The sequence below is a fragment of the Cupressus sempervirens genome, chromosome 11, assembly GCF_028749045.1.
Source record: "Cupressus sempervirens isolate cs-2001-9-10 chromosome 11, ASM2874904v1, whole genome shotgun sequence".
Classification (NCBI taxonomy): domain Eukaryota; kingdom Viridiplantae; phylum Streptophyta; class Pinopsida; order Cupressales; family Cupressaceae; genus Cupressus; species Cupressus sempervirens.
Window position 1 is genome coordinate 352,355,185 of NC_143128.1, and position 13,753 is coordinate 352,368,937.

The 13,753-nt window shown below is 37.0% G+C and overlaps 1 protein-coding gene across 4 annotated transcripts in view; it reads left to right on the top strand.

The window, feature by feature from the left end:
* The first annotated feature begins 4,884 nt into the window (after positions 1-4,884).
* LOC149529532 (4-hydroxybenzoate geranyltransferase 2-like) overlaps positions 4,885-13,753 on the top strand; it is a 65,370-nt gene continuing 56,501 nt past the window's right edge. For 3 of the 4 annotated variants that reach the window (XM_089810053.1, XM_089810056.1, XM_089810055.1), the window contains exons 1-4: positions 4,901-4,983; positions 5,159-5,308; positions 5,435-5,570; positions 5,697-5,793. In XM_089810053.1, the coding sequence (XP_089666179.1) occupies positions 5,531-5,570; positions 5,697-5,793 (137 nt within the window). In that variant the 5' untranslated portion in view covers positions 4,901-4,983; positions 5,159-5,308; positions 5,435-5,530. Of the gene's footprint in view, positions 4,984-5,158; positions 5,309-5,434; positions 5,571-5,696; positions 5,794-13,753 lie in introns of all 4 variants that reach the window. The other variant, XM_089810054.1, reaches the window with a different exon arrangement.

Below are 13,753 nucleotides of genomic sequence, written 5' to 3' on the forward strand. Positions count from 1 at the left end.
CTTCCCACATCCTATTTGCTATATCTTCTCGAAATTGGGCCCACTCATTTCTATCCTCCTGAGACAACCCATATGTCTCAAGTAGTGGTACCTCTATCCCATCATGATCATCTTCCTCTTCAATAGCTTCTTCCGATGGAAGGCCATCCTCTATCGTAATGAAATTGTGAAGTATGCAAAATGCTAAAACAATATAGGATTGTGTCATGATATCATAAGACATTGCATGTCTTAAGATTGGAAAATGCTACTTCAGAATACCAAATGTACATTCTATTGCATTTCTAAGAGAGGAGTGTCGATGGTTGAACAACTCATGTGCAGAGTTTATTGGGTTTTCTCTTGACCACTCTTTCAAGTGGTAGCATGTACACCGATAAGGAGCGACAAATCCATGTGCATTTGGATATTTAGCATCCATGAGATAATATTTTCCTACATAAAGAAAGTATATTGTCAATACTTGAACCATTTAGCATAACCTTGAGTATATTAAAATGTGATTTGGCTTACCAGGGGGAACTACAAGTGGATATGATCTGGATAGAGCTGAGGCTAGAACATGGCTATCTACAGCAGAGCCTTCCCAACCAGCAAGGCAATACTGAAACTCACAATCAAAGGAGCAGACACCCATAACATTTTGCGATAGGTTCCCTCTTCTATCATGATATTTACCCTGTATGTCAACATCGACTTGCACTGGAATATGGGTTTCGTCGATGGCTCCAATGCAATCCTGTGGGATATGATATACTGATCAAATGTATGCTCAAGTAATAATAAGATAAGGACAACATTCTAGACAATAAACTTGTAACAATGTGTGATTTACCTTGAAGAATGGTTCAAAATGATCCTTCCCACTAATTTCAGGAGGAGTGCCTGGACCAGGTGGTATGAAGTAATCTCTATGAAGGGCTAAGATAGCCATCAAAACCTTGTGGAAGTACTAACTGACTGTCTCTCCTGAGTGACCAAAGTTATAGGAAATCTTGCGGTTCCTTAGATTTTTCCCAAGGGTGTGGAGGAACATCACTAGTTGTTCCTCTAACTTCAAGTGGATCGTTTCTCTCAAACTTCCTTTCAGCCTCAGAATATGAGCTAGAGAAAAGAAGGCTGCCCTACTCATCTGAATCTGATCATGACAATCCACCTCATTCGAATGAATAATGTCTCTACAAAAGGAATTTCCTTTTCTTATTCGTTTACCCATTTGACAGCCTTCTCGAGCTACCAGTACTTTGGCTATGCCAACAAAAGCAAAAAGAATTGTGAGAATGCGGGTGTATGTGGTCTTCCTAACTATGCTTCATTGGACCTCTATACTCTGCATAGGATCCATCAATGACTTGAAAGGTGGACAATTTAAACACTATCAGTTATGAGATATCAACTATCACCTATCGAGATACAACATGATTATTTGCTAGCCTCATTGCATTAAGAAGTCAATTATTTATTCAAATACAGCAAGGAGTACCAACTACTGAGGATCATAAGCCCATAAAGAACAAATTATAATAATGTGTCATTATACTCCATGTAATCTATCTATACCAATGAAAGCATAATACTAATTCCATTTGTCTATATGTATACACACATGTATGTATATATGTATGTGCACACACATGTATGTATGCATGTATGTACACACACACACATGTATGCATGTATGTATGTACACACACACACACATGTATGTATGCATGTACGTATGTACACACACATGTATGTATGTGTGTATGTACATACACACATGAATGTATGTATGTATGTATGCATGTATGTACGTACACACACATGTATGCATGTATGTATGTTTGTACGTACATACACACACATGTATGTATGTATGTATGTATACATGTACACACATGTATAAATGTATAGACACATGTATGTATGTACACATACACATGTACAAACTATAACCTAAATTTGGGCTTTTATGAATGTGTTTTAATAAACTGTCGAGTCCACTGAAACTAAGGCTCATCTTTTAGAAGATGAAAAGTAGCATTGTTGGCAATGGGAATAGAGTTTCTTTCTACATTGATCTATACATAGTTTGAAATCATGGATTTTATCTATACATAGTTTATGACCTCATAAGTATGTTGAATGATTTTGCATGGATCAATACATAATTGATATATCCATAGTTTAGTTGTTCATTTCATTGGCATGATTCACTTTGATTAATGGTATTGCATTGATCTCTCACAACACTATACTGGAACTCATTGGACTATTTTGCTAAATATATTACCTACAAGATCATAAATCTTAATAGAAGAAATACCTAGAACCATGAACACTGTGAATCTTCACATGCAAGAAACATACAAATCACAAAACTATGTTCTGATACCAATTGAAGGGAAATGGGAGCATCCCAAAAGGATATTTGATATCAGTATATACATCCAATAAGCAATGATTTATTTAGTAGCTTCTAATAAGCAAATACAAGTATATACTTTACCGGGCCATAAAACCAGGAACATACATAGTTGATTCTCTCAATTAAAACCTTAAAGGAAAGTGATTGCAATTACAAATCTAACAAATTTTTGCAGCATTACAGCATACAGATTTAATAATCTACAATCATAAAAGTAGAAGAATGAGACATGATAGAAAATACAGATATACGTAGGGAAAACCTTTCCAGGTAAAACATTCCATACTCCAATACATCAAGCTAATGTATTATTCAGCAACAAGTTACAATTTATTTTCAGCCTTCACATGGAGATTTGCATCTTGCTCCAGCCTAGAGAAAATTCGATAGCATAACCCTGTGTCATGAACTTTTCATCTCTCTTACACATTTCTTCAACAACACGTATTTATGGAGGTTTCATGCAAAAGGAAATTGTTTCTAAATGTCTACATTCAATGTATTTACAACCTATTAGTAACTTCCTTTGTGCACAACTCTTGGATAAAAACAAATCCAAGAGAATGTGCCAAAAAAAAAAAATAAATTATTTTTCGCTCCAAGTCTATCCTTGTAAAAGATTTGGTCTCATTTAGCATCTTTCCTAAAATGCTTAAATAATAACCAATAAAATATCCTAAGGTTGACTCATCTTATCCCAACAACAAGTAACCTATTGATTTTTGTGACAACTTCTCAACACATGCAATATTGCTTGTGGATGTGCCTAGGTTATTGTAGTATCCAAAAACTTGTATATTCCAAGATTGTCCCTACATAATCATCTTGCCTCTGAAGAGACAGGGTTGCCCTTTGATATATAATTGGTGTCTAGCTTGCATTACCCTGTTAGGGGGTTCCCATTCCACAATTATGTCCATTTTATCATAAACATTGTTGGGGTCTTTTCCTAGGATTTCATATGATTATATGTATTGAAACATTATTAGTTCGCTAGTCATTTTTAATGGTAGATTAATGATGCAAAAAGAAAAGTATGAAATGCATCGTACGAAGAAGTAGGAATCTTTTTTGTTTTTAATGATCTTAAAGAATTTTGTGTCTTAATCATTATTTTGGCTTTTTAGAGTAAATCATTAAGCAATTGATATTGAATGAAAATTCAATATTTTATTTTATCTTGTTTTGATTAAGTAAAAACAGGTTTTGAAAGGACCCGAAACCTTGTACAAAGGGAGAAGAAAGATATAACAATAAGGACCATAACACAACTATGGAAAACCACTTGACAAACTAGAGGGACCCACCCAAGTTCCCAACAAGAGGACAAACAGCCCAAGAAACCAAAGTCCATAAGATTTACATTTTGGTCCCGACTTATAAGAACATAAAGCCATATCAAATGAGGGTTTGGTGGACTTGCCTTTTTTTCCTTTAATTGCTGTCCAACCATCCTCCACCTTCCTAACAACCTTTTGCTAATCCCCACTAACACCCAAAACCCTAGCTATAGGAAAAGCACCAGCAGCAAAGTTCTGGCCAGAGTCAGCAGCAAAAAAAGGGGCCATTATCAACCTTTTTGACTCAAAACCGCCAAACGAACAACAATTGAATCAACAGATTTAGTAGCAGGAGAAGAGCCGTTAGCAAGAGAAGTGTCAGTAGTCAAAGGGACATCATACAAATTGTCAGAGACAGCAACCGGAACCTCATCATAATCAGCAAGAGAAGAGCGGTCTAACTCATCTACCACCATGGACACTTTCTGAACCGTATAGTGATCATTTGAAACCCCCAACCACCAAGAAGGTGATTTATTTGAACGAACTTTGTCAGAGGAACAACATGCCGCTAGATGGCCAGTCATATGACATTTCTTGCATCCCTCATAATCAAGAAGTTGAATCCATGACCCAAGAGGAGAAGCCAACTTTATCTTTTCTGGAAGCCCCTTAGAGACATCAATCTCCACCAGGATGTGGGCATACGTTGTCCTATAAATGTTGGAGGAAGCCACATCAACCATCAAGAAATCTCCAAGGGCCTCTCCCATAGTCTCCAAGATTAAATCCACTCAAAAGTGAAGGGGGAGGTTCGGCAGCCAAACTCAAAGAGGAATCTTATTGAAGGTTTCAGTATTAAGATATTTTATTTTATCTTGTTTCATGATGCTGGGGGATGAACTAATTTTCCTCTAAGGGACCATATTTATTTTTAGGAAGGACACTTAAATTGTTGGTTGCTTACTTATCTTTCTCCTGTACATTTTTAATGGAATATATTTTTTATTAGCTTATTTGTAATTCAAGCTATTTCTACAGCTTTATGAATTATGAGTAAACAATGCAACTTGAAAGATTTCTGCATATTGTAAACTTAATGCTTCTCCACTTGGACTACTGTTGGAGATACAGATTTACTTAAACTATGCGTTTCCACTAAACATTTTTCTGGGCACTTACTTTCTGCTATTGTGTTCATTTCATTCGCTTTGCATTGACAGTCGCATTTTGGGAGCATCATCGCTGTTGCTAGTTTTCTCATATCCTCTCATGAAAAGATTCACATTTTGGGTAAGAAATGTACTATTAAAATATTCTACTGTCCCACGGGATTATGATGAATTTATATATTTGAATCAGTTAGGCTTGGGTCAAAACATATTAACTAGGTGTAGACTACGCATCTATGTGGGATCATAACTGTCAGGATACAACTAAGAGAATAATTGTCTTTTTTTGTTTGTAGCCTTAGGCATATCTGGGGTTAACATTCAATTGGGGTGCTTTACTAGGTTGGGCAGCAATAAAGGGTAGCCTAGACCTTGACGTGGTCTTGCCACTATATGCCTCTGGAATATGTTGGACCCTTGTGTATGACACTATCTATGCTCGTCAGGTATGATGTATAGTCCTTGGTGTGTATTCACAAAGTAGGAAAATCAATATTTCAAGTTGATTCTGTTATATAGAATCGTACCATATGGATATGCTTATGCTTATACTATCTGTTACTTTTTTAAAGGACAAGGAAGATGATTTGAAAGTTGGTGTCAAATCAACTGCATTGAGATTTGGGGAGCAGACAAAAACTTGGATCACTGGCTTTAGTGTTGCATGCATGAGTGGGCTTCTACTTAGCGGGTTTAATAGTGGCCTTGGTAGGTACTTGGGTGAGATTTTTGTTTTTTGGAGTTTTCAAGCTCATTCATTTATAAAACAGAGAACAGTAACATATTTGTTTTTGAGAAAGAGAAATACATAAAAATATTTGGTTATATGTACAGGATGGCCATTTTATGTGGTGATGACAACAGCAGCTGGACATCTTGCATGGCAAATCACCACACTTGATGCCTTGTCCTGCACTGACTGTAACAGAAAGTGGGTATTATTGAATGTCTTGTTATTTGTCATGATAATAGTAATGATAATTAAGTACTATAACCCCTCATCAAACGAGTTATGACTTTAGGTTTCTCTTTTGTATTTTGCTCATTAATGTGTATTTTTCAATGCTCTCTATGGATCTATTTTTTTAATTATACAGTAGCTTTGTGCTACCATTTGAGTAAGTGCTTTCATTTTAGACTGGAAATAGATATAGCTTTATGGCATTCAGCTTTAATAATGGTAATATTCCCTTATACCAATTTAATTTTTAAATTTGCATTTTTCTGAAATAAGCTCAGTACATCTTCATCCTTCTATCTCTGATATGTGTCTTTTCATTCTACAATCCCCCTTTGTCTTATGATGTTGTCATACCATTATTTAGTTTTTATTTTGAGATTTCAAAATGTGTAAAAGTAATTCTTTGTACTTACCCAAACTCTATTTGACTGTATTTTTTGATATAAGCTCATGACTGTCAAATGTATTCCTAAATTCACTAATATATTAACTCCATAGATGACATACACTTGTTTTTTTGTACTACTTTTGGCTATTCAGTAATGCTTTTTTAATCATCTTCCCACTTTGGGCTATCTTTTGGTTATCTTCAACACCCATGTTTCTGTTTCCTGCGAATTGGAGTCCTCCATTGATGTGAATGTGAGAAATACAAATTAAAAATTTTAACTCACAACCCTAAACCTAAAAATTTTACTCGGTACTTTGAAAAAACTACTTGGCACATGAAGGTGTCGAGTGCCAGTTTTACTCGGCACATGAAGGTACCGAGTGCCAGATAGCTCGACACTTGCTTAGTGCCGAGTGACAAGCAAGAGGTGTCGAGTGAGCTCGGCACAAGAAGAGCTCGACACACAATAATTGCACGGCACCAATGGATGCTGAGTGAGCTCGGCTCCAACAAAAAATGCTCGGCAACAATAGATGTTGAGTGTTCTGTTTCAAACTTAAGAAATATAATTTAGAAAATATTTCAACGTGAGTGTATTCACCATTAAAACCAGAGAGCCAAAGCTTTAAGTTTTCAATCAAACTTGTCAAATGCAATGAATAGAAGAGTAAGAACAATAGATTCGAGTATGCCTACTTGCTTAGTATTTAACTTTGATTTAAAACAATACCAGATCTGGGAGCATTCGGCTTCAACCAGAAAACCCTAAATTTACCCTAAAACTTCAAACAACTTCAATACTTCAAACTTTAAACTTGCAGCTCTAATGGTTGCATACAAAATTCCTGGAGCAATCACTGCTTCACAGGTTGAATCCAATGAATAGTAAACTTATAGAATAATCAGAGAGAAGACGTGCAACTGCAGGCACGAAATAAACAAACTCCTTCTCTGCACTCTGACGACTAGATCTGCTGACCTTCTTCCACTGCTCTTCTCTGCAACTTCTGATCTGATCTACTTGATCTGCTCTCTCTCTGAATGAATCAAACAATAACATTTCTTTTTTGTCCCATTCCATTTTCCCTCTCAACGTTCAAATTCGAAATCTCACCTACCAAAATGAATGCCTACCGTCCATGAATGCATGTAGTGACCTAACAGGGTAGATGGGTGTGGGGCTCAAGGACAACCTGTAGGCATTGACGTTTATTTCCAACACTCCCCCTTTGTCCTGAGACCCACAAACAAGGATCATTGTTGATCCAAATCAACTACACCAAGACTCTGTCTTAGGTGCACAAAAGTTCCAATGCCTAATGGCTTGGTAAAAATGTCTGCTAGCTGCTGCTCAGACCTACAAAATTTCATCTTGATATCCCCATTCTTCACCAACTCTCTGATGAATTGATATTTGATTTCTATATGCTTGCTTATCTCATGGAAGACCGAATTCTTAGACAATGCAATTGATGAGATGTTGTCACAATAAATTGTGGTTCCATCCTCTTGCCTTTCATTCAAATCTGTCAAGATCCTCCTTAGCCAAATTGCTTGACATGCTGCTGCATTTGCCGCAATGTATTCATCCTCTGTTGTAGATTGAGCAACAATAGGTTGCTTCTTGGATGCCCATGAAATTGCACCCGATCCCATATGAAACATGTATCTGAAAGTGCTCTTCCTATCATCTAAACTTCCAGCCCAATCACTATCAGTGTAACCAACCAACTTGAAATCATCATTTGCAGTATATAAAATTTCAAATCCCTTGGTACCTTTCACATACCTTAGGATCCTTTTTCCTTCTTGCCAATGGGAATCCCTTGGTGTTTCCATAAATCTGAAAATCAAACTTACTGCATGCATTAGGTCTGGTCGAGTTGCAGTCAAATACATTAGACTTCCAACCATACTCTTGTATAGTGTTGGATCCACTCTTTTGCTAGAGTCTTCCTTACTCAACTTCAGACCTACTGCTGTTGGTGTGGGGGTTGCCTTACTGTTCTGCATTTTAAATCTCTCCAAGATCTGCCCTGCATATTTTTCTTGAGAGATGAAGATGCCATCATGCATTTGTTCTACTTCTATGCCTAGAAAGTATTTTAGGAGACCTAAGTCTGTCATCTCAAATTCACTTTTCATGGTCTCTTTGAACTTACCAATTAGAGTCTTATCATTTTCAGAAAAAATTAAGTCATCTACATACAAGACAACAATCATACATTACCATCTACTGCCTTGATGTAAAGAGTGGGCTCACCATTGCTTTTGCTAAAGCCATTGCTCATCAAATATGAGTCAATCCTACTGTACCATGCCCGTGGAGCTTACTTGAGCCCATAAAGAGCTCTCTTCAACCTATATACTTTGTTCTTTTCACCTGCAACTTCATAACCAGGTGGCTGCTTCACATACACTTCTTCTTTCAATACACCATTAAGGAAGGCGAACTTCACATCCATTTGAAATACCTTCCATTTGTGCTGAGCTGCAATTGCTATGATAGCACGCACGGTTTCTATTCTTGCAACTGGGGCATAGGTCTCATCATAATCTCTTCCATACTGTTGTTTGTAGCCTTTGACTACCAGCCTTGTCTTATGCCTATCAATCTTGCCTTCAGCATTGCATTTGGTCTTATAGACCCATTTCACTCCAATCATTTGCTTCTTTGGAGGCAATTCAGTTAGCTCCCATGTCTCATTCCTTTCTATGGCATCTATTTCCTCATCCATGGCATTACACCATTTCTTCTCCTTAATAGCTTCCTCAAAATATATTGGATCACTATGAAAAAATAATGCAAAATTAACACTCTCATCATAATCTCCATACCTTTCATCTTGGTATATCTCCCTAAGACTCGTGGTCTTTCTTGGTAACAAGGAGGAGAGTGTGGGATTAGAATCTTCATTGCTGTGGCATTGCCGACTTGGTCAGTCTTCACTGGTGTTGAGATAATGGGTGTTGCACACATTGCATAATATTGTTATTTTATTATTTTATTTTTATTATGTAATGTTGTACCTAGATGGACGTGCAACATGTAAAGATTCTCATAGAATATTCTTGATGAGTTGTATTGAAAGATTGTGATAATATTTCATGTAATTATTTAATATTGAGAAAAAGAATTAAATGCCCAATATTAAATGTGGGGTCAGTGGGTTAGGTAGCACATGGTTTTAGCACATGATTTATGTAATACCACTTAGTGGTTTTGTGGGACTTGCTACTATATAAGAAGCCACAAGGGTAGTTGTTGTAGAGCTAGAGAGAGTGACAAGGAGAAGACAAAAGGCAAGAGTCGAGCGAGACAAGGCTTGACAGGTTAGCCAAGGGAGCATTTGTGAAGGTTGAAAGCATGGCATGGGATGTGTGGATTCATGCTTGTTCACATATTTTGCTCGGTTGTGGCTATGGCCATGAAGGCTTCCATGGTTGTATGGCAATGGTATTTTTGTTGAATAATACATGGTGATAGATGCTTTTGGAGGCTGGGTTTTTTCCCTCAATGAGGGTTTCCCAGGGTATATCTTGTGTCACATTTTATGGGTATGTTGTCTATTCTCTTGCATGTGGATTTTAATTTCGTATTTATTTTAGATCTATAATGGGTTATGTGGAAACGGTTATATTCTTTGTTGCCAAATTTCCTTACAAGTGGTATCAGAGCTATGGTTTTATTATTGTAACCCTAAATTGAATCCATGGGAATGCATAAGAGGATAAAAGAAAGGGCAAGATATATGAATGATTTATTGCAGATCTGAGGACTTTGGATTTGCTGTTATGATGGGATGTTAAAAGATTTGGGCATGTGAAATTGTTGGACAAACAGAGTTTTTCGGATGTTTCATTTAAATGAGGGTTTTGGGGGGTAGTATGTAGAAATGACCTCCTGGGTAAAAACAAACCTCACCATTGGATCTGGGTCAACATTTCCATAAATTTTGATATATAATATGTCCTAGTTTGGCCATGTTTAGAGGAAATGCAAGAGTTTTTTAGTTTCAGCCCATGATGGCCATCAAATTTAATCCCATCGGAATTTTCGTCACTGAATTTTTTTTTTTTGAAAAATCGTACTGAAAATGGTAAAAAGACTGTCTTAGTAAAATGGCCATAACTTTCTCTTAGAATATCGGATTTCAATGTTCTTATAGCCGTTGGAAAGCAAATTCAGAGCACTACAAGATGGTGTAGGTTTGGTTCTATGATTTTGAAATTTTGTCAGGTTTTAAGAGCCCTAAAGTTAGATGTTGTTTATTTTGAGCACGGACTGGGGCATAACTTGGGCATACGAAGTCGGATTTTGGACTTTGAGTAGTCAACGGAAAGCTCTTGGAGAGCTCTACAAATTGGTTCAGATTTGGTATAAGTTTGGCATGATTTATTTGTTGATATATTGATCTGAATAGTTTATAGGTATATTTTGACTATGGTAACATTGTGAGTTTATGGCATTGGAGATTTAAGATTTGATGTCATTATATACTTAGTTCATATTGGTCTCATGATGATATGGTTATTAGTGTTGGATTTTGGATATGCATGATGACTTGTTGGGTCTACAAGTTGTGCAGTGTTGTAAGCGGTCTATACTTACAGGTTGCATTTATAGCTTGGTTATGGGTTGTCTTTGCCCATTGATCTTTCATTATTGATGCATATTCAGATTGGTGGCTTGGATTTGGGTTGTCTATGCCCTAAGTCACATGATTTTATCTTCATGTAGAAGGGATGAGATGTTGTTACCAGGTACAGTCATGGTGGAGGATTGTGGTTGACTATTTTATGCTGATAGGTTGGACACTTTGAGAGCCAGATGCTCAGTTCATGGATGTGATTATGGTGTCATGGATTTTGGCATGACATGATTGGTTATACAAGTACATCCTTGATGTTCATTAGCTTGGATTTCTGATTCAGTTATGGTGGTATATCTTCTTGGTTGAGGATCATGGTTATTTGGTTTCTTTTGAGGAGCTCATGATGTGCACTTTGAGTTCTTTGATGGTTTGATGCCTTGGTTGATTCTCATGGTTAGAGTATTTTTTTTTTCATCATGATGTCATGGATAGCTTGGATACATGGTTTAGTGGGAGCTTGTGACAGTGATGGGGTGACAGTGCAGGATTAGTTCCTGGTTTGATTTATATCTTCTTGGTTTGGAGAGGATGGATTTAATGATGCCATAGGTGACTTGGTACCACGGTTAAGTGAGAGTTTTTTGGCATTGATATATTTATTGAGTGTTTGCAGATGTTGGAGGTTTGTCTTAGATCCTGTTGCTGCAGAAGCGTCTTTGACATTTGCATTGTGCACTTGTTATCTTCATGGTGTTTGAAGATGGTTAGATCTTGAGGACTCATGGAGTTCTTGATTATCTTCATGGTGTATGGAGATGGTTCTTCCTGGTATATAGAGATGGTTTTTCTTCATGGTGTGTGGAGATGGTTGCATCTTGAGGACTCACAGGGTTCTTGGAAAAGGTGTGGTTTATGCTTTTATTTGGCATGTTATCTTTGGTATGAGGATGGTTTCATTATTATGTCATGGTATACTCTTGATACGCGTTTAGAGTTGTAACATGTTATGGTATGTTCATGTGGAGCATGTTATCTCTTTAGTTGAGATGGTAAGATCATGTTGTCATGTTTATGTTCCTAAGGCCATGGTTGGAACTTTGACATTGATCTTGGTTTAGTTTCTTGGTATTGAGTACACTGATCCTAAGCTGGATACTTCATGATATTGCTATGTTGCATTTCGAGTTGGCATGGATTGATTGGTTACAGGTGCTCATGGATACTTAGAGACGGTGGTGACGCTGATTTCTCTTGGATTAGAGAAGTATTTGTTGGGACAGTTAATGGTTTCAGCAGGAAGTCCGAGGGGCAGTCACCTGATATGGACTTGAGAGGAGATTTTTCTTAGATGAGTCTTGGTTGGAGACTTGGGTATCTTGACGAGCATTCTCATTCCCCACTCTTGGTCTACTCGACGGTTTGCTACTTGAGAGGTATAGCCCATGATTTTCTCTCAGTTGCATTATATTTATGCTTATCTTTCATGGATATGGATCTTGAGCTATGGTACATGAGTTAGTTCTGGAGGGTTCATTTGAGAGATGGTTTAGCATTGGTTATCTCCATGTGCATATGTTGTTATGCTGGCTGAATTTGGGAGATGGTTTTATATTGGGCATTTTCCTTGGATTAGGAATGGTTATTCCTTGGTTTAGGAATGGTTTATTGAGTTTGATCTTCTTGTGAGAGGCTTACATCCATGATTAGCTATATGGTATGGTTTGGGTGTTGTTAAGGCTTCTTTTTGGGGTTTTATGGAGGAGATCATACTTGCACAGTTTACATCTAGAGGTGTGTGTAGAAGGACATGATACAAGTTATGATTTGCATGGTTTCTCTGGTCTTGGTTATCTTCTTGGATGTTCAATTTTGCCTACATTGGATTTGAAATTGGTTAGAGATTGTGATCACTGGTTTGTGCTCATGTATGTCATGTGAGAGATGACATGGTTATTCCTTTATCTCTTTCCTCTGTTGGTTGTGGTGAATTTGGGAGACTATTGGAAACTTGTTATGAGAGTTGTTCTTGCAGGATATCAGTTTATGTATTATGGATGTCCTTGATACTACATGGATTCACTTCTTTGAGATGTGTTGAGTGGATTGGTTATAGATTTGATATTATCTTTTGTAGTGGGAGCTTCTTGGTATATATGTGGCAGGTATTGCTCTTGAGGCCTGTGATTGCAGGTTACAGATTGGATATCTCGGTGATATGAGATTCACTTGTTATACCTTTGAGGTATGGATAGTTGGATGGGTTTGGCACTTTGCTGTGGGTGCTATTTCAGCTATGGATATTTTGACAACTACGGATACATGTGATTACCTTTGGATCAGGTTATTTGTGGTTGAAATTTCAGGTTGCACAAGATTTTATGATCTTCTAATGCGACATGTTGGGTGGTTTTCTCTTTGGATGGCTTCTATGTATGTCCAGTGGGAGTGGCATAATAGGAGGTGAGATCATTCATGTTCGAGATGCTAGATACTTTGATTTTGTTGTGGCTACTAGGATGGAGCACTTGGTGTATTTTGATCCATGATGGTGGATGTGCTAGGAGGGATTGTTCCCTTGTTCATTTTATGTGGCTACGGATTGACCCTATGCAATGTATACAACAAGTGGGAGATTGTTGAGATAATGGGTGTTGCACACATTGCATAATATTGTTATTTTATTATTTTATTTTTATTATGTAATGTTGTACCTAGATGGACGTGTAACATGTAAAGATTCCCATAGAATATTCTTGATGGGTTGTATTGTAACATTGTGATAATATTTCATATAATTATTTAATATTGGGGAAAAGAATTAAATGCCCAATATTAAATGTGGGGTCAGTGGGTTAGGTAGAATATAGTTTTAGCACATGGTTTATGTAATACCACTTAGTGGTTTTGTAGGACTTGCTACTATATAAGAAGCCACAAGGGTAGT